The following is a 19,161-nucleotide window of genomic DNA, read 5'->3' as shown; positions in this document are numbered from 1 at the left end:
GACAGTTCCCAAACTGTTCCCTGGTCAGCTATTCCTCAGTTTATGTACTGAGGATGATGCCATTTGGTATGGAATAATCTTTGGCTAGTTGGGATCAGCTGTCCCAGCTGTGTTTCCCCCCCTCTCCCACCCCAGCTTCTTGCTGGCAGGATATGAGAAGCTGAAAGGTCCTTGACAATAATGTAAACACTATTTAGAAACAACTAAAAACATTAGTGTGTTATCAACATTGTTCTAAATCCATCCTAAATCCAAAGCACAGCTCTGTACCAGCTACTAGGAGGAAAATTAACTCTATCCTAGCCAAAACCAGGACAAAACATTTTAACTGATCCTTAAAAAGAACAGTGGGATCTTGGAAAAAATCAAGCTGTAAACCTTTCAGTGCCGTAATAACTATAAATCTTTCCGTGTCCATTATTCTGGGAAAGCTAATACTACTTCAGGTAATTAAGCAATGTCCTAGCCATCACCTCTAAGCAGCAAAGGAGTCAGCCATATGTCTTTAAAAACATTAATTTGAAAGCACAAATGGAAGTAGATTGCAGAGAACACTCATGCCCTCAACTTCAACCTCCAAATAACACTTTAAAGGCAAGTGTCTAGCCCTTGCTTTGCTTAAATTATACTGTGCATTCCATCTTTCTAAAAATACATAAAAAATCAGGTGTGAAACAGAGATAAGTAAAAATTGTCTCTTTTCAGAAAGCAGTGCCATGCAACACTCACTTGCTAATTGCCATGCAGCACAAGTCTAAGCTTTGCTTTCAGGAAGGGTTCTTTGCCACCACTGCTGCTGTTCTGCAGCTGAGCTGCAAAGTTCACACTGCTGCTCTGTAACACAGTCACTTCAGTGCCCAAATGCTTCTTTTCCTATTTGGTTTTCAGGTTGTTTAAAGACAACTGCAGAGACATCAGTATACTCTGCCCCCAGTCTTTTTAAGATTTGTGCTTTTACCTTGCTGTACACTTTGTCTGCAGTCCCACTGATGTTACCTGTATGTGTTTAGTGTGTTCCAACAGACCTGGCAAAATTTAATCTGATTTTTGCCTTTTACTCTGGGCATTTTTTAGAGAAGGATTAAAATCAGGCTAAGAAAATAGAGCCTGGTTAGTGCAGTTCTTCCTTAAAGGCAGAAGAAAAGGACTTTTTTTGTACTCAGCTGACCTTCCCATAGCTCTAGTCCCAGAACTGGTGCTGAGAGCTCTGACTCCTATAATATCTGTGCTTAAGCCACATTTTCATGTGAAGAGTATTTTATCCTCAGGAGGTGGCCACAGATACTTAGGGAATGATGGTGACAGGTCACAGAGCTCTTCCCCAGACCACTTACATGATGTTAAATCACAATGAATTACTGGACCTCTTAATTAGCCAGCCATAGCTCTTATTTGGCATGTACAAATGCTGAGGAGAACAATTCCTGAGTGAGAGAACTTGCCATCTGAAAGACAGACAGTCCTACACAACAACAGACTTTGCTGCAGACAAGCTCTGCATTGCAGAGGCAGAAGCAGAATTTGGCCCACATATTCAAAAGGTTGGCTTTTGGCTTATGCTTTATTATATAAGAGAAAGGAAAGGAAATGTTCATTTGATTGCTCAGTTTCTAGATGACATTTGTTTATTATCCAGAGTATCTCTATAGCTTTGACCTCTGAAAGGGCTTACAAAGCTATTTTTTCTCCTTCAGCTAAAGTGTTAGCAACTCCACTTTAAGGGAGAACAATGAGGTGGCTCAACCAGCAGATGTGCTGAGTGATACTCCACACTTCTCTGAGACCACTGGTGTCAAAGGACCAAAGGAGTAAAATGTTTCACATAAGAATAAACAGCCATTGGAATAATCTCCCCAAGGAAGTGGTGGATTCCCAATGCTGGACAATTTTAATATTCAGCTGGACAGGGTGCTGCATCATCTTGTCTAGATGTCTTAAGCAATAAAGAAAGCCTTTTTTTTTTTGAGAGAGAGGTTTGAATGACAGAGAAATATTTCTTAGTGCCTTACTGGTATTAGTTCTTCCTAGGCATGAGGATTACTGGGCTAATCTTGGGGACAGAGGAACAAGGGGCAGGAAGATGTTGAAGGCTGTATGATCATGATCACCCTGTCTCCCCACAATCTCCCACATACAGGTGTGTGCCTACTCTGATATGCAATGCTGAGCAATTTGGCATGTGGCTTTCTTCAAATCCCACAAAATTCCACCTAGTTTTCCTTCTTGTTGTAAGTGCAGCCTCTGATCCACTCAGCTTTGCTCAGGCTGGAGGTTCATGTGAGCCAGGAAGAGTCGTTCCTCTGACTTTAGCAGGTGGTATCTTAACCACTGAGAGAAAACTCAGCAGCCCTCAGATGTGTTGTTCACTTCTCTTTTGAGAATGCTTAGTTTGGCAGACAGGATCCTAGACTTAAATACAGATAATTTAGACTGAAACATTGTCACAGCCAGATGCCAAATGACTTAAGGCAAAATAGCTATGCTTCAGCTACTTCTCTGTGAACAGAGATAATTATTCCCTGCTGTACAGAACATATAACAATAAAATCCATCACTGATTTTATGCACTTTAATAATAAGTACAACAATGTAGGCACTAAAATAGATCAGATTAATTTATTTTTTGGTGAAAGCTTAATTGCACAGCACTGAGAACACCTGAGATCATGTCTGAGTAGTAGCATAAAACTGCAGCAATCTTGAGGATGAAGTATATTTTCCCATGAAGATGGAGACATGGAGGTGGGAGACAAAAGTTGAAGAAAAGGGGAAAACACCTTGTATAGAAAAGAAAGAGGAAAAAGGACAAAGGAAAATGAGAATAGGTTAGAAATGGGAAATGAAGTGATTTATGTTCTTGGCTGCAGGGCGAAATTGAAATACTTTAAAATACAAATGCATCAATTTTATGTATCAAATTTCAGCTTTTTGCATAGCTCTCACAGCCATTTTCTGAATTTGTATCAAATAAATTGGGGTTACTGGTTCAACCACGAGTACTTACCTCCACAAAGATGCTCAGAGGCCTGGAGCACCTCTGCTATGAGGTCAGGCTGGGAACTGGGGCTGCTCATCCTGGAGGAGTCTCTGGGGAGACCTCAGAGCACCTTCCAGTACCTAGAGGTACAAGAGAGCTGAAGAGGGACTTTTTACAAGGGCATGTAGTGATTGGACTTGGGGAATGGCTTCAAACTGAGAGAGGATGGGTTTAGATTAGGTAGTGGGAAGAAATAATTTGCTGTGCACGTAGTGAGGGCCTGACGCAAGGTTACCTACAGAAAGTGTGGATGCCCCATACCCCATCCCTGGAAGTGTTCAAGGCGGGTTGAATGCGGCTTGGAATTACCCGGCCCAGTGCAAGGCTCCCCAGGCCGCGCCTCCCCGGCGATGGCGGCACCGCGGGCAGCGGGCGCCGGGGCAGCAGCACACGCCCCGCTCCGCCCCTGGGCACCGGGGTCCCGCCTGGGCGGGGCGGAATGAGCGCCACGGGCCCGCCGGGAGCGCCTGCAGACGTCGCTGGCCTGCGGGGGCCGCTGCTTCTCCTCTTCCCGCCCACGGTCGTCGAGTGAGCGCCTGGCCGACCTTCCCGCGTGGGGCAGCGCCGACGGCAGCGCGGCGGCCCGGGGTGAGCGCTGCTCTGAGGGGAGAGAGGGACAGGGGCGGCCCGGGGTGAGCGCTGCCCTGAGGGACAGGGGCGGCCCGGGGTGAGCGCTGCCCTGAGGAGCGAGAGAGGGGCAGGGGCGGCCCGGGGTGAGCGCTCTTCTGAGGGGCGGCCCGGGGCGAGCGCTGCCCTCGGGGGAGAGAGGGGCAGGGGGTGGGCGCTTCGCTTTCCTCCAGGAAAGGAGCCGGGGGCGGCCCGGGGTGAGCGCTGCTCTGAGGGGCAGGGGCGGCCCGGGGTGAGCGCTGCTTTCGCAGGAGAGAGGGGCGGGGGGTGGGCGCTTCGCTTTCCCTCGGGAAAGGAGCCGGGGCCGGCCCGGGGTGAGCGCTTTGCTGAGGGGAGGGTGGGCCGGAGGTGGCGGGGCTGGCTGCGAGCTTGGGTGCAGGCCGTGGGACGGGGCTGTCTAATTTTATTATGATTACTTAAAATCGCTTAATTTTAATCACTTAAAAATCATTTTAGAATCACTTTTCGCCTATACTTCTCATTTAAAACAATTATATTGCATCTTAGTATTTGGAAAGCAGGTGCTGAAAATGCATTTCGGCAGAGTCCCGGGCTTTGCTTCCCCTCAGGCAGCCGCTGTTGGGGCAGTGGTTCCCCTCAGGGCATGAGGAACCCAGGAGTGCAGCCTGTGCTTTTTATTACTACAGACTTCTTTAACAAAAGTACAGTGAAGTCTCTTCCAGTGACACAGTGAGCTTCGTGTGCAGGTGTTGATGGCTGCTCCTATTTGTCAGTGTGTTCCTCTTCTAAAGGAATTTTCATAATTTAATCTCCTGTATTCATTGTTGAGTTCTTTAGTGCAGAAAGTGTTTTGCTGTGCAAACAAAAGAAATAGATGGTAGAGAATTAGCCTTCCAAAATGAATTCTTAAATATATCTTCAGAATATGACCCAAAAATACTTTAATTTGTGTGCCTGCCTGAATTTATCTTTACATCCATGCTTTTGCAGTTACCTGGCCCACAGCCACCTTTGGTCATACTCTAATGTCAACCTTTACGTGATGGCAGAACCACTTAATCTTCAACATAAGGAAGTTGCAGATGCAGATTTAAGCAACAGGGTCACAGGTACAAACTTACTGTTGAAAAACTTTTAGTTTTGAGGCTGAGTTTCTGAAATATTTAACAAACTCCAGTATTTTGTAAGCAAAGAATACAGGGTATTTTTGACAAATGTAGAAACAGTACAGAAAGTTTTAACAACAGCACAAGTGCAGTAAGAGAGACTTTGTCCTAAGCTTGACAGAGGTATCTTGACTTTATTCTTCTGTGGTTGTGTATATGCTTTATTATTGATACACATCATCAGTAGAGTATGGCTTGTAAATACAACTCCTAATTATCCAAACTTGTGCCTGCTGAAATGCCTCAGAATCTAAAAAACCCACCAAGATAATTGAGGTGTCAGGGAATTTGGACCAATACATGGGAGTTGGAGTTCCTTCAGCAATGCTTCTTGCCTCTTAAGTGCCTTGCTACTGTCTGATCCATGTTCTCTTACTCCAAGTTGGGGAGAGGGAGAGGCTTCATTTTGGGAGATGTGAACTAGCTTTATGTACATGAGAGTTCATGAAATTTTGTGTTAGGCAAGAGTTTCAGTTCAGGCAGAGTTTACAAGATTCACTTGCTCCCAGGTGGGAAAAAAAGGCCATGAAAGCTTTATGTTGTCTCAGTGGAGACCTTGGACAGGCCTGCCAGGCTGGAACAAGATTTGAGTGGTATATGTAGCCTAGAACAGAAACAAATTCTTTGTAGGTGGATGAGTTATCAAAACAGAGTTCCTGCTGTATTGATATGCAGGCTTAAATGAATGTCTTTTAAGAGTTGTTTAGTAAAGAAAACCTCACAGGAAAGACCACATGGTTTATAAGGCACTTACTGGAAAGTCAGAGTCTCTTGTTCCAGAGTGTTTTGTTTGGCAGTATTGAGTGATAAGCACAGAAGGTGAAAGTGTTGTTTTAATAATACCATGATTGCATGATTGAGTAAATGTGATATCGGAATGGAAACAAGTGATTTCCAGAGTGTGTCAAGGTCCAAGCATCTCTGTTCCCTCAAATGGGCTGGCAGAATAGTAGGAGTAGCCAAGAGCCTTGTTTCTTCCTGCAAATGTTCCATAACATGGGCATGTGTTGGTGTTGTTAATCAGATCCCTTTGCAAATACTTCTGCTTCTAGGAAGTTCTATGGAAGACAAAACTGGTAGAGAGAACTGCATAGCTGCAGCTGATAAAGAAAATACTGTGAGTTATTTCACTTTATAGTTGCCCCAAGTATTCTGAGCATTTCTAGGTAGCAGGAGTTATCAGCATGTATTTCTCTTTCTAGAACTTACAAGTTTTGTCTCGTTTTGTTGTCATGTTTTTGTATATTAGAATATTTCTATCCTAATGGGCAGGTTTTTTCCAGTAAGAATGACTTCAGGTTTTTCTTCCACAGGTATCACATGCTAATTGGATTAATGGGAAGCCAAAGAAATTGCAGTGTTCCTCTAAGAGTGCTTTTTCTATTTGCTATGATAAGAGTTTCTTGAGTTTGTTAGTACCACCCCCTAAAGGGGGCACTTGCCATCGTTGTGGTCTGTCTGGTAAGTGCCTGCTGTCCTGTAGCCTGACACACAGTACAGCTATCAGTGAAACCAGACCAGAAATTATGCATTTAAAATGGTTTTAAATGCATAAATATTTTTAACTCTCAGACACAAGTATATTCTATTCAGAACATAGTTGGAGTAACAGAACTGACAAGCAGAAGAGAGCAGTTCTTTATCAAAAGTGGTGGGTTTTTTCCCTTAAATGTGGAAGGAATTTGGCATATTTGAGCAGCAATGTCTGATAGCTGTATGTCAATACAAAGACCTATTTGTGTCTGGTTAGTATGCAGGGGAGCTCTTTTGTAAAGCAGTTATTTAAACAGTTCTTGTTCCTTCCAATATGTATTTTCCTCAGACTTCTCTTGTCTTTTTTTGTTTGGTTTGTTTTAGGAAAGCTCAGATGCTCACAGTGTCTGCAAACTTACTATTGCTCTGCAGATTGTCAGAAAAAAGACTGGCCAGCACATAGAGTAGTTTGTGATCCCCTTAAACAGAAGTAAGTTTGTAAAAGTTCTGCCAAATCATCTTCACAGAAAAACAATGTCTCTCCTGCTAAACATAAATGACCATGGGAAGGCACTAGTACAGTAAAATATGTTGCTTATTCTTAAGCTAGCACTGCATTATCTAATGCCTGTCATTATTACATATTACCACATTTGTATTTCTGCATTTTAGTGCATGAGGAATAAGGGTTGGCAAAAATCACATACTATGAACACAGCTTTTTATCTGTGTGCAAGTAGATTGTATTATTAATGCTACTTGTCAGTCTTTGGTTCTTCAAACTGACATATTTTTCTTTGATTACAGTTTAAGTCATAGCAAAACCAAGACAGGAGTTTATGTTAAGGTATGTCATACAATTTTGACTATGTCTTGACTATCTGCTGTGCTCATATCATCTCAGCTGATAGGAAAGCACTATTCCCTAACTGGTGTTGATATATTGCAGGAGGAAGTGAGGTTGAGTTTTGCTGTAGATGTTGTACTTCCAGATTCTGGTGAGTGCTTGGTTGTGTGGGTAAAATACCTCGCCACAAATTAAGGCTTTTATGTTCACACCCCTCCCTAACACGTGTAAAACATAACCTTTTTTTTTTTTTTGCCCTCCTCCCTCTTGTTGCTTTCCCAACCTCTCCCTTGACTTCTTTTTTTTTTTTTTCCAATTCTACTTTTTCACCTTTCCATAAAATGTCAGTTCCTGAAATACCTTGCTAAGCTTAATAACCTTAAATTTTAGGAAGGTTACTTTTCCAATAGAATTGTATTAACTTTAGTGTGTTCTGGATCATCTTGTTTATTTTTCTGTTTTAATAGATGCATGAAAATTTGCTACCATTTTGTTTCTTTCTCATGCATTTTTAACTCTTTAAAAATTAGTGCCAGTTTCTAGTTCCATATAGGATTTTACCAGCTTTCATTACATTTCATACATGCTCACTAAGTATTCCAAAGAAAGAGCAATCACTGGATATTGCTGTATCCAGCTGGAGAACTCTGTCAGCATGTTTATATTTCTAACCTAGCAAGCTTCAGTGAGAGCCAAGCCAAGCACAAGACCTTTGAGGAGTCAGAATTCAGATTTTCAGTTGAGCTGGGTTTGATTGTCGAAGCAGATCAGTACATGCAAGGTGCACCTTTTGTCATGTGGAAAATGTTGTTTACATTTTTCTGTGGCTGCAGACAGGAGCAATGTAGTGGCAAGACCAATTCATTTAATTGATCTGCAGCCCACAGGAACATTCAGGGATGTGGTGGTTGATGTTCCTAGCTTGCTAAACTTGCTCCTGTGCAGGAAGCTTATCTCCATGTGATGCTGTGCAGCCTCTCAAAGGATGGTTCACTTTAGTCCCCTGTAAATTCAACTGATTAAGGATTGTGCTGGGCATATTTCACATTTGGTTGCTTCACAGCACACTAGTGGGGAAGTGATGTGTAACCTGCTACCCTTTTGGAGAGAGGATCACATAAATGGCACTGCATTCTTGAAATGTTCATGCATTCATTCCAGACTTTATAAGCAACTGAAACACCTGTATTGAGGTTTTAATTTGAAAATAATGGTATTGAAAGTTTGGAATGCTGCTTCATGCATTCAGCTGAGAAACCAAGATTTACAAAGACATCTTGACTAAATCATTACATACTCAGTGTTGTAAATAATGAGGTAAGTTATGAATCCTTGTGTCTAAAAAGCCATTATCAGTTTTTCAGCTCACAGTCTTTAGTGACTGCAAGTAAATGTTGGTCGTTACTGCTTTTCTCATTTTATGAAGTCAGACAGTCTTGGAGCTGTGAATGTGCTCAGAAAACTCAAGTAGTTGAGCTACTCTGAAATTACCTTTGTTTTGCATTTTAAACATTAAGTGCTGAACAAATAAGTAGAACATACCTTGTGATAGGAATATAGATCTGGCTCAGAGGATGGTTCTGAAGTGAAACTAGCTGATGGCTATTTGTGTGCTAAATCATTTATTCTTGATCTATATTTTAGAAGACTGCCTAAATAAAGTTCCCTTAGAAATGAAGTCTCATTTAGCTTCAGGACGTGATGCCAGAGTAGACTCTCTGAGAGGTAAGCAAGCAAGCCAAACTAAACTTGGGGAATTTTAGCTCCTCCTGTACTGCATGATGTTCTAGCTGCTCACTAGCATCACCTCAAAGTTAAAAATCTTTGCTAATGGAGTTTCAGGTCACTACTGACATTAGCTCATAGACATTTTAATAGTATAAAACATTTGTATAGTGGTTATTAGATGAGCATTAATTTCATAATGTGATGGGAGCTTTTGAAGTCCAAAGCATCAATTAAAACAAAAAACTATTTCAGTATGTTTATATTTTCAAAGTCAACTAGCTTTTGATTGGCAACCTTTTTTCTTTTGTATGTGCAGTATCAGAAAACTATTCAAAGGGAGGTGAGAAAAATATACCTGAGGATGAAGACTCTTCTCACTGCATTAATTCAATTACCAAGTTTGTCTCTTTAAGTATTGGAGATGAATTTTCTGGTGTGGTTTCTCACATTCAAAGTCCAGACACCTTTTTTTGTCAGCGGATGCAAAGTGCCCGTAAGTGATGGTTGGAAATGGGATGTAGAATGCCTGGTGTGGCATTTTTCTCTTTGGTAGGGAGTGGCTGGAGGAGGATGAATTTTTTTTCTGTGCCCATGTACAGCCTTTTAATTCTGGGTAATCAGTAGCAAAGTGTGTCCTTTGGGAAGAAGCTGCCTACCTCATCATCTGCCTGTTGTTGGAAGAGCTGTCTTCCTTGGTTTCTTCTTGGCAGGCTTCAGCTTTCTATTTGCTGAAAAAAATCCATCCCTGGTTTTCCCTGTCTGTTCACTGCTGCTGTGATTCCTCGGACACACACGAGGACTCTCTTGGATGTTAATGAGTGAAGAGCCCTACTCAGATCAGTGTTAAACATGTGAAATAATCTCCATTAGACTATAAGATGTTCTTCCAGGCTTTGAGCTTAATTATTTTGCAATAATTGCAAGATAGGCTATGTTCCAAAACTTATGTATTTTAATATCAGGTCAACTTGCTGAGCTTGAAGCATCCCTTAATGAATACTGTGGCAAAATTCCCAGTAGTCCATCTTTCCGTCCTGCTGCTGGCAATGTGTGCTGTGCCCAGTTCACAGGTAAAAATGGACTGAAAATACTAAGTTATGCTACTTAAATTTATTACCAAAAAGATACAATTTGTAATTATGTTTAGAAATGTTTTATGTAGAGTTTATTTATCTCTGATTTTTAGCTGTGGGTAATGCTGGGTAGTGATTTGAAAAATTGTATCTGTAAAGTACCAATTTTAAAATGTCCCTTTATTGGGCAAACTCTTAACATTGGATTCAGATTATTTAGAATAGTTTATTAAGAGATCATGGAAAGTTTGGGATTTTTTATGTTGCTAAGTACTATTTCCCCAGGGCTGGAAATAGATATATGTTTGAAATTTCAGTCCCCAAAAGAAGCACAGAAGAAATGGGATTGTATGGAATGATGCTGCTATCACAGACTGCTTCTCAAAATGCTCCTTTAGCCAACACCTGGTAGTCCTAAGCTGTACTGAGATGGGTGTATTTTTATATTGGTCTGTCAAAACAAAAAATTCATTCTCAGACAAAACATCTGTATCTTCCTTTCTAGAGGACAACCTTTGGTATCGTGCTGCTGTTACAGCTTATGCTTCTGAAGACACTGTTTTGGTGGACTATGTGGATTATGGTAATTCTGACTCTCTTCCACTGGCCAGACTTCGTCCTATAATTCCAAGCTTAATGGACTTGCCAGCTCAAGCCATAAGATGTAGCCTGGCAGGTATGAAGTAAATGATAAGCAGTTTCAGATTAGATAGGGGGAGAACAAGTGGTGTTACATAACCACCACAGCTGTAGTATCACACATGGAAACATGGGAAAGGATGGAGGTAATGGTAGGGCAGGCATTATTTCCAGAATTCTTAACTGTCATGGCATATCTACAAAATGTGACAAATATTTCAGAATGTACTTGCAGTTGTTGTACCTGTCCACACATTGTGAGAGTTGGACTGACCTCAGAACCTTTCCATACTATGTGACTTTTTAGGTGTAAAGGCACCATTAGCACGGACCTCAGAATGTATTTCCTACTTGAGAAAACTGGTGAAAGACAAAGTGTTGACAGTAAAAGTCGTGGATAAAGAGAGTTCTAAATCCGTGGTGGAGCTTACAGATGCCTCAAGTACTCCAGTAATAAATGTGTCAAGCCTTCTCCTTGAGGAAGGCCTTGCAGTTGAGGAGCTGACCTTGGCCTTACCAGCAGCCAGAGGGAGTGATGTGGAGCAAGCCAAGGGTGAGTATGAGCACATCTTGCTGCTCTAGAGTGGGTGCAGAGAATTCCAGCTCTTACCTCTAAGAGCTTTTCAGTCTGGCTCATCAAGTCCAGCCCTCACAAGTTCAAAGGTTATCCATAGCAACTTACCTGTAAAGAGTTGTGTGTCTGTGTCTGTGTCCAGGTGTGCACACTTAACAAAGTTGTTATTGCCTGCTTTTGGAAGTTGGTACTTACTATTGTTAGAAGTCTTAAAATTTCCAGTTGAAGTAGGTTATGACTGGCTATTACCTGGTTATTCCTACATCCTTATCCATTAGTGCAAATAATATTTGCTCTATTGTCATCTTCATTGTCCTGTATTTTACACATAGACCACATACTTAGTCCTTGAAAATTTGACTGTAGTAGCTTATAAAGCTTCAAGTCTATGCTTATATTGCCTTGTTTGAATTTAGTGGCCAAAGCTTCAATCCAAGAGATTTTTGCTAAAGTTACATTAAATTTCTTTGAAATCTTGAAGAAGATTCCTGGCTTCTCTCTTACGAAGCATGCTAAGTTCCTTTTTTTGCCATCCTGTGTCTGGCAAATCTAGTTATTCTCTTCTGATCCATTGGTACTGAAAACTTTTTGTCAAATCTCTGTTCAAATTATTTTGATCTTTCTCACTAGAGGCCTTGTGGCTAGGACACAATTATTCCTTGTCTTGGTTCAGAAGAGTAAGGAATCTTACAAAAAATTAGAATAAAAAGTAACTTTCCTGGCTGTATCTAAACACATTTTGATCTGTGGCCCTCACCAAGGGCCTGTTTGTACTTCCTTGGTTTATTGGTTACCTCCCATGTTTTTGTCATTTCTGTCGCTGAGCCAGAGCCGTTGAATGCAGGTTTTAAACAGAGAGTGTTCTCCAGTGCCATGATTTAGTGTCCCATGATGCATTCTACAACTCGTGTTAAGTAATAAGTTTCTTTCAGGTACCTCAGTATAATATTCAGTGCAAATTTCTGCCACCAGTCTTTCTAGTAATCTTTTTTGCTCTTCCTCCTTGGATTGGTGACAGATGTTTCCCTTTGCTATGCTCCCTACCCTGTTTCCAGGAGCCAAAGTTCCCCAGTGCCCCTCTTGCCCAGGCTGTTGCCAGCCAGCCTTTACCTCTGTATGTAATTACTCTTCCCTGCTGTCTGTGGCTTGCTCTTTTTGATAATGAAGAATTACATTAAAGAACTGGCATATTTCTCTTGGTTTTACTCTGCAAAGAGGCTCTCACCAGTAATTAGTCTGTTGGACAGTTTATAACAAGAAATTCAAGGATGTGAATGAGCATTTGGGATGGGGTTTTTTTTCTGTAAAAATTACTTTAATTTCTTTTCATTCTGTGCTTTTTTCTGTCCTCTCTAGAGGACACAATGAACAAAAGAATGTGCAAGTGGATTAAAGTAACTCTTAACCAAACACTCAGTGTCATAGTGTGTACAGTGTACAATCCTGGAGAATTCTACTGTCAGATTTCAAACAGCCATGGTAAGTTTATTCAGTTTAATTCTTTCTGGTAGTTTGTTTGCTTCCTGGTTTGTCATTTATTATAGTTCTAATGAACTACTGTGTCAAGTAAGCTTGCAGCACAAAGGCTTACCTCTGAGGTTTTTATCTGAGAATACAAGTGGAGTGACCAAGAAATTGGGTCATGGTATTAAAATCTGAATAATGTTGAAGATAAGCAGTAGAGGAAAGTGAAAGAGTTACTATAACCTAGTCAAAGGTTAATTTTTTTTTCACTGGAAGAGTGGCCAGGCATGGAATAAGTTGTTCAGGAATGTGGTAGAGTCATTGTCTCTGGGAGTGTGCAAGAGGCATCTGGATGTGGTACGTGGGGTGACTGTGGTGTGCTGGCTTGATGGTTGGACTAAATGATCTTGAAGGGTCTTTTCCATCCTTCATGATGCAGTGATTCTGTTAATAAAAGCAAGGAAGAGACATGTTCCCTGTGCCAAGACAGTATTTACTGGAGCTCTCTTCTAGTACGCTCTCATAATTTATAAGAACTTAAAGAGATACAATAATTGTAACACAAAAATGAGAAGATGCAGCTGTTGGGATGTGACTTCCTGTTGGATTAGTTAAAAAGTAATCTTGTTTCTCTACCAGAAGTCTGTATGAAGACTTCTGATAGCCGTTGGTGTTTTAAATGCTAGAAAAAGAATGTGACAAAATTCAGTGGCTGAAGAGGGAGCTAAAGGCATTCAAACAAAAACTAAGGGGCAGCTCTTCAAAAGAGGGGTGTTTGTTCCTTGACTTATGTAGTCAAGGAGTACATTTGAAGGTTTACAAGTAAGCTGTAGAGTGAACAGCATTGATAAAGTTCAAATCAGCTCATTTCATTGATCTCATCTTTGTTTTTTTTCTAATTTTCAGAGTTACTTGCTCTAAACTCGCTTAACAAAACATTGTCTGAATACTGTCAGAATACACCACCAGATGTTTTGCAGCCTGAGAATGGAGACCCTTGCTGTGCTTTTTACTCTGGCAAGTAACAGAATAAAATCGTTTTGTTTTTATAGGGTGAGCATGAAAAATCAGCTGATAGTTCACATTAGTAGAGGACAGCAAAGAATTATATTTATTTACTAACAAGTGAAAGCTGGTAGACTTGGCAAATATGTGAAGTAATTACTAATTTTTTTTTAATCTTTAAAATTAGAGGATGGTAACTGGTACCGTGCTGTGGTGCAAAAAGTCACTTCAGATGGAAGAGTTCGAGTGAGCTTTGTGGACTATGGGAACACTGAGGATGTACCATGGGATAGCATCCGACAGATCTCACCCTCCTTCCTGAAACTTCCATTTCAAGCAATTAAATGCTGGCTCTCAGGTGAATCTCATTTTCTCTTCAAGAGCTCTTGCATTTAGAGACTTGCTGCTTTGGGGAATACTGTGCAGAACTGTTCTTTTGGGTTTGTTCGTTTGCTTTCTCTTCTCTGAGCAGTTCTCTGGAGTGATCTGCGTGGACTTCGCTTACTGCTTTAAGGGAGCTTGTTTAGTTCTGCTTCATGTGTAAAGCTTGCAGGTTTTTGGTTGTTGCCTTCCTAGGAGTAAAGGTGCTTTTGTGCAGCTTTATTTCTCAAAGCTTTTGCAGGCAATGGAGCTAATCTGTTTTAGTGATGCAAGTTGGCTTTTCGGTTCTTTCATTTGACTCCTGAAGAGTTTGGCACTGTATTGTTGCTTCTCAGTGTTTTACAAATTCCTTTTCCACACCGCTCAAAATTCTGCAGAACTTTCTTTCTGGTGTAGTCTGCTTGGTTTAAAAATGAAAAGTGTGGAAACAGGAAAAAGCTCAAAACCTCATTTTGTTCAAGTGTCTTGTGCTGTTCCCCTGCCCACCCACCCTTAAAACACTTTGGTTTTGTCTGCTCCTTTGATAAAAAGGCCTGATTATACTGATCCAAAACCAGTTTTAATAATGTTATTTATGCTGAGGGAAAGGATTTACTTGGCTGAATCATAAAATATAAAAGATGAAACTTGGGTGTCCTGAGAAAATGTGGGCATTTAGAAGAAAGGAGGAAGAGGGAGAGCAGTTAACAGGATGAAGGACAATGTGTTGCCCCAGGGTAGTAAAAGTAGTCTTGATATTTCAGGGTATGCTCTAAAGAAATTTTTTTAAAGGAAATTATAATGTTGAGGAAAGTCAATATTAGTGAATGGAGATATTTTAACAGTTTCTTACTTCCCAGGTATAAAGCCTGGAAACAGCAAGTGGAATCCAGAAGCTACAAGAAGATTTCATATGTACACTTCAGGCTTAGAGCTTCAAGCCACAGTAACTTCCCTTTCTGAAGATGGGGCAGGTGTAGTGCTTACTGATAATGCCACAGATTGTCCAACAGTTATCAATGAGATACTAACTGAAGAAAAACTGGTTGTAAAGGAAGTTCTACAAGATGAAAATGACTTTCCAAACACATCTGTGGACCAGAAAGGTAATTAAAAATGGAATGTTAAGTTTTAGATTTTAACAATTTTAGATTTAAGAATTTTAGATTTAAGAATTTTCAGTATTCCAGCCTTTAACTGATATTTTCTTGTTTAACTACAATTGATATCAATGCATAGTTTTGGGTATATTGTCAGTTCTTAGTTGAACACCAACTGTCCTGCAGGTGGCATTATAGACAAAAAGAGAAAGTCAAAAAATCTGTGTGTCTTAAATGAATGTTGTTTGACTCTGTGGGAATCAGAGAATTAGAAGTTTTCTATGACTGAAACTTTTCTCATGTTTGCTTTTCAAGGTCTTCTTTTCTTTTTTCTGAGCTGTTTTTTACTTTAGCTACTTTTATATGTCAACAGTTTATGAACAGCAAAGTAAGCATTATTTATCTTGATTTAGATTTGTCTTCCTGAAGGGAAGGCATGTAGTCGTGTCTGAAATTCAAAAAAAATTACTATAAATATCAAATAAAATAACAGTTCCTTAAAATATATGTATGTTTGGAGGACAGTGGTAACACTGCATTTTCTTACAATTTCTGTTAGCAACTTCACTTGGGCACTGGAAGTCAATTGAATTGGCTGTAGATGAAACCATGTCTGTCTGTGTAACTGAAGTTGTAAGCCCAGACTTGTTCTATGCTGTACCATTCCCAAAAAAAGGTAAGAAAAAGTGTTCATTGTTCCTAATGCCAGTAAGAAGTCACTGTTGCAAGCTAGTTAATAAAATTGTGTGTAGTGAACTGAACCGTGCAGAAATGTATCTTGGGCAGTAGGAAAATACAAAATGTCATAGTTGGGAGCAAGAGGCTTAAGTATGGACTTCATTGTACCTAGACATGGTTAGTGAATGTGGTTTTTCTTCCTGTAGGTCAAAAGAAGCTCTTGAAGGAGCTGATTTCACTGGAAGACTATTGCAGATCTTGCAACAAGCAGCCCTTCCAACCAAAACTGGGTGAAGCCTGTTGTGCTCAGTTTTCAGGTGAGACATTCCTTTGTCTTCCATTTCCTTGGCCAGTGTAAAACACAGCTTGCATTTTTGCTGTAGACAAAGGAAAAACACCAGCTTGAAAGTGCTTATGGATCTCTTGATTGTGCTTCTTGTCAATTGGCCTCTAATATATCCGCCACAGTATTTAAAAATTCTTTAAAAACTCTACAGTTTCTTGTTCTCGAGATAAACTGTGTTTATAAGCTGATTCTTCACACGTGACCATTCTTGCCCCAATCTTTTCAGGTAATGGCAATTGGTACAGAGCTGTTGTTCTGGAAGCTTCCCAGTCTGCAGTGAAAGTTCTGTATGGAGACTATGGCAACACAGAAACTTTACCCCTTTCAAAGGTGCTGCCAATCACTGACTCCTATTTAAAGCTGCCTTTTCAGACTATTACATGTTCACTTGCAGGTAAGAAAACCACCCCAAAATAAGCAAAAAAAACCGCACCCCAAAAACCTCTGTCTGGTTTTCTTGAACATTATAATTTTTTACCTGTTCTGGTGGTAGTGTTCATTCCTTAATACTAGTAAACAACATGACAATATTCTGAAATAATATATTGGTAAGCTGGGTTAGAAAGTAAAAGTAACCAGTAAAAGCTGGTTTAGAAAGCATGGTTTTAGTTCATTATCTCTAGAATTTCAGCTATTTATATTAGGAAAATTTAGCATCATATTTTCCAAAGCATATATGTATGATTTAAGTTATATCTTAAAGGAATTATTTATATAACAGACTTGGTTTTCCTTTTTCCACAGGAATAGAGAAAGCTAAGTGGTCTCCATTAGTGCTTGACACGTTGAAAAAACTGTTATTGAAGCAACATGTCACAATTACAGTGAAAGGGATTAATGGAAATGTTAATTTAGTAACAGTGGAGAAGCACTTGGACAATGGTTATGTGAATGTAGCTGACAAACTGCTAAAGGAGGGTTTGGTCACATCCTGCAGTGCTGAGAACTCACACAGTGAACATCAAGGTACATACTTTGGCTTGATTACTTCAGTTTGCTTATTCTTGTAAGCACATGGGGTGGCTAAATGACTTTTCCTTCTAAAAATCCTGGACAATGCCACATGTCACCTCTTAAATTAGGGAAGGAATGTGTGTGTGTGTATTTTGCTCATTCACTTTGGTTTTTGTAGGTAATGAAGGTGAGACCAGCTGCTGCTGCAAAGAACTAAAAGTGCAAGTAAGATTTACTCCAAGCAATACTTCCTTTTTTATGTTTCCAGAATTCAAAAGAAACCCTGTGTAGGAAGCAAATGGGAGTAGGGGGAATAATAGCTACTGAAACATGGAACTTTAGTGAAATGTATCCTGACACTTGTTCTCAGGTTTTTTATATAAGGTGATAATTAGAGCAGCCTGAAGCTGATGGAGGATGGTGTTTAGAGCACGCAGACTTCATTAGTCTGTACTTTGCACCACAGACAGCTCTTACTTCATTTTTCAAGTGTTTAATTCTCAGGAGTGGCACTTTTCTCTGTTATCTGATTTAGGATGGCAATCTCAATCTTAGTTTGAGTATTTAATCAATTTAGTTTGAGGAAGCTGCTTCAGGGGGAAAAAGGGGGGGGGAGGGACATATACATGTACATGGACAAAGGGAGGTCAGCTACAGTTCTGTTGGCTTTTTCCCCTTCCAGAAGACTTTACAACAGAAAGGAACTAAATCTATTTATTGAATTAATATGGTATTTAGCTGAGTTTCTCATATTAGCATCTACCCTGATCTGAAATCAGCAATTAAAAAAACCCCAGAATTGTATACTTCTAACTCTTTCTGCTTATTCCACAGCTTGAAAAGCATAAACAAGTCCTACTCTTCCTTTTAAACAAGTTTGGGAATCCAGATGGATTCGCTGATATGAAAAATCTGTTGAACCACTAAGTCTCTGACAGGCACCATTTCATTTTCATGTCCACCAAGTTGCTGCAGTTCCTTTTTTAGAAGATCAAGAGCATCAGCTTAAAAAATGAGGGTCACTTTGTAGAAACTGTGCTGTTTAAGTACCTGCATTTATCTGTGTGCTTGATTGTTACTGTGACACAAGTATGTAACTTGGAGGATTGCAAACCTGCAGGCTAAAATTTCTGTTCTGTTCTTGTTTTATGCCACCATGTGCCACTGAACATTTTGCTTGTATTTTCTTGTTGAATGCACAGAAGTTTATGGAATGGCCATTACATTGTGAGTCTGTTCTGCAGACTTGCATTTGGAATGATTGCAATTGTAAGGCTCACTTAACTTTGGTACCATTTATATCACTTGAAAAACTCTGTATCTTCTTTAATTACTGATCTTTCAGCCTAATTTCTGGTCTGAAGTTAGACCTTGATTTCAGTATCATTAAAGGTTGAATGTTGTCTTGGACTGCATACAGGTAGTTCTCTCTAAAATCAGTAAACACTTTAATGTGCACAGTTCTTTTTTTACACTTATGCTGTATAATATGCATCTGTGAATGTTATTTTGAAGTGAATTGTATTGAAGCTGTTTTATGTGTAGCTACATCATCAGGATTTCTACCCCATCAAGTTTTCACATCATAATAAAAAAGACCCGGTCTCGGCAATGACAAAAATACTAAATCAAATTGTTAAGAGATTATCAGTATTTTAGTATTAAGAGATTAGCAGTCATTTGTGACTAATTCAGGAATGTCAGATTACTTTTTGTGGAACGGAGTAGACATTTGCTGATTGAAACTGCAGGGTCAGCCTTTTTGTCCACTTACAACATATACTTCAAGTTTGGGCTTTTGCAGATTGGAAGAATCTTGATATTAAAATTGTTGCCAAATATTTTCTTTTGACTTAATGTTTTATTACTCAAATTGCCTCAGATTTTTTTTCCTTCCTCTTAGTTTTTGTTGCATCATGTTCTTGCAGTAACTAATAATTAGATGAATGCTTGCACTTGAATTTCTGGAGTTCTGTTTGTGCCCCTGGTTCTGAACAAGACTATGGCTTTGTCAAGTGTTCTTTGACTCCCTGAGAGCAGAGTGACTTGCACAAGGATTTTCTCTCATGCAAAGCACCTCACTGATTATTTAGTACTCCCACACCTCTTGTTCACATCCTCCATCAAAA

At 39.9% G+C, this 19,161-nt stretch overlaps 1 protein-coding gene across 1 annotated transcript in view; it reads left to right on the top strand.

Moving 5' to 3' along the window:
• The window catches only part of TDRD1 (tudor domain containing 1), a 33,530-nt gene extending 14,369 nt beyond the window's left edge, over nucleotides 1-19,161 (top strand). Inside the window, 23 exon segments of the mRNA XM_064716917.1 lie at nucleotides 3,268-3,592; nucleotides 3,594-3,625; nucleotides 4,616-4,734; nucleotides 5,844-5,908; nucleotides 6,105-6,252; nucleotides 6,649-6,754; nucleotides 7,072-7,111; nucleotides 7,214-7,262; nucleotides 8,756-8,836; nucleotides 9,156-9,332; nucleotides 9,802-9,909; nucleotides 10,418-10,588; nucleotides 10,859-11,104; nucleotides 12,482-12,604; nucleotides 13,496-13,606; nucleotides 13,782-13,952; nucleotides 14,815-15,060; nucleotides 15,614-15,730; nucleotides 15,939-16,049; nucleotides 16,305-16,472; nucleotides 16,823-17,044; nucleotides 17,211-17,257; nucleotides 17,867-19,161. Coding sequence (XP_064572987.1) covers nucleotides 3,268-3,592; nucleotides 3,594-3,625; nucleotides 4,616-4,734; nucleotides 5,844-5,908; nucleotides 6,105-6,252; nucleotides 6,649-6,754; nucleotides 7,072-7,111; nucleotides 7,214-7,262; nucleotides 8,756-8,836; nucleotides 9,156-9,332; nucleotides 9,802-9,909; nucleotides 10,418-10,588; nucleotides 10,859-11,104; nucleotides 12,482-12,604; nucleotides 13,496-13,606; nucleotides 13,782-13,952; nucleotides 14,815-15,060; nucleotides 15,614-15,730; nucleotides 15,939-16,049; nucleotides 16,305-16,472; nucleotides 16,823-17,044; nucleotides 17,211-17,257; nucleotides 17,867-17,959 — 3,076 coding nt within the window. The 3' untranslated portion in view covers nucleotides 17,960-19,161.

Source organism: Zonotrichia leucophrys, chromosome 6 (assembly GCF_028769735.1).
Source record: "Zonotrichia leucophrys gambelii isolate GWCS_2022_RI chromosome 6, RI_Zleu_2.0, whole genome shotgun sequence".
Classification (NCBI taxonomy): domain Eukaryota; kingdom Metazoa; phylum Chordata; class Aves; order Passeriformes; family Passerellidae; genus Zonotrichia; species Zonotrichia leucophrys.
This window is presented reverse-complemented; position numbering and strand designations above follow the sequence as displayed.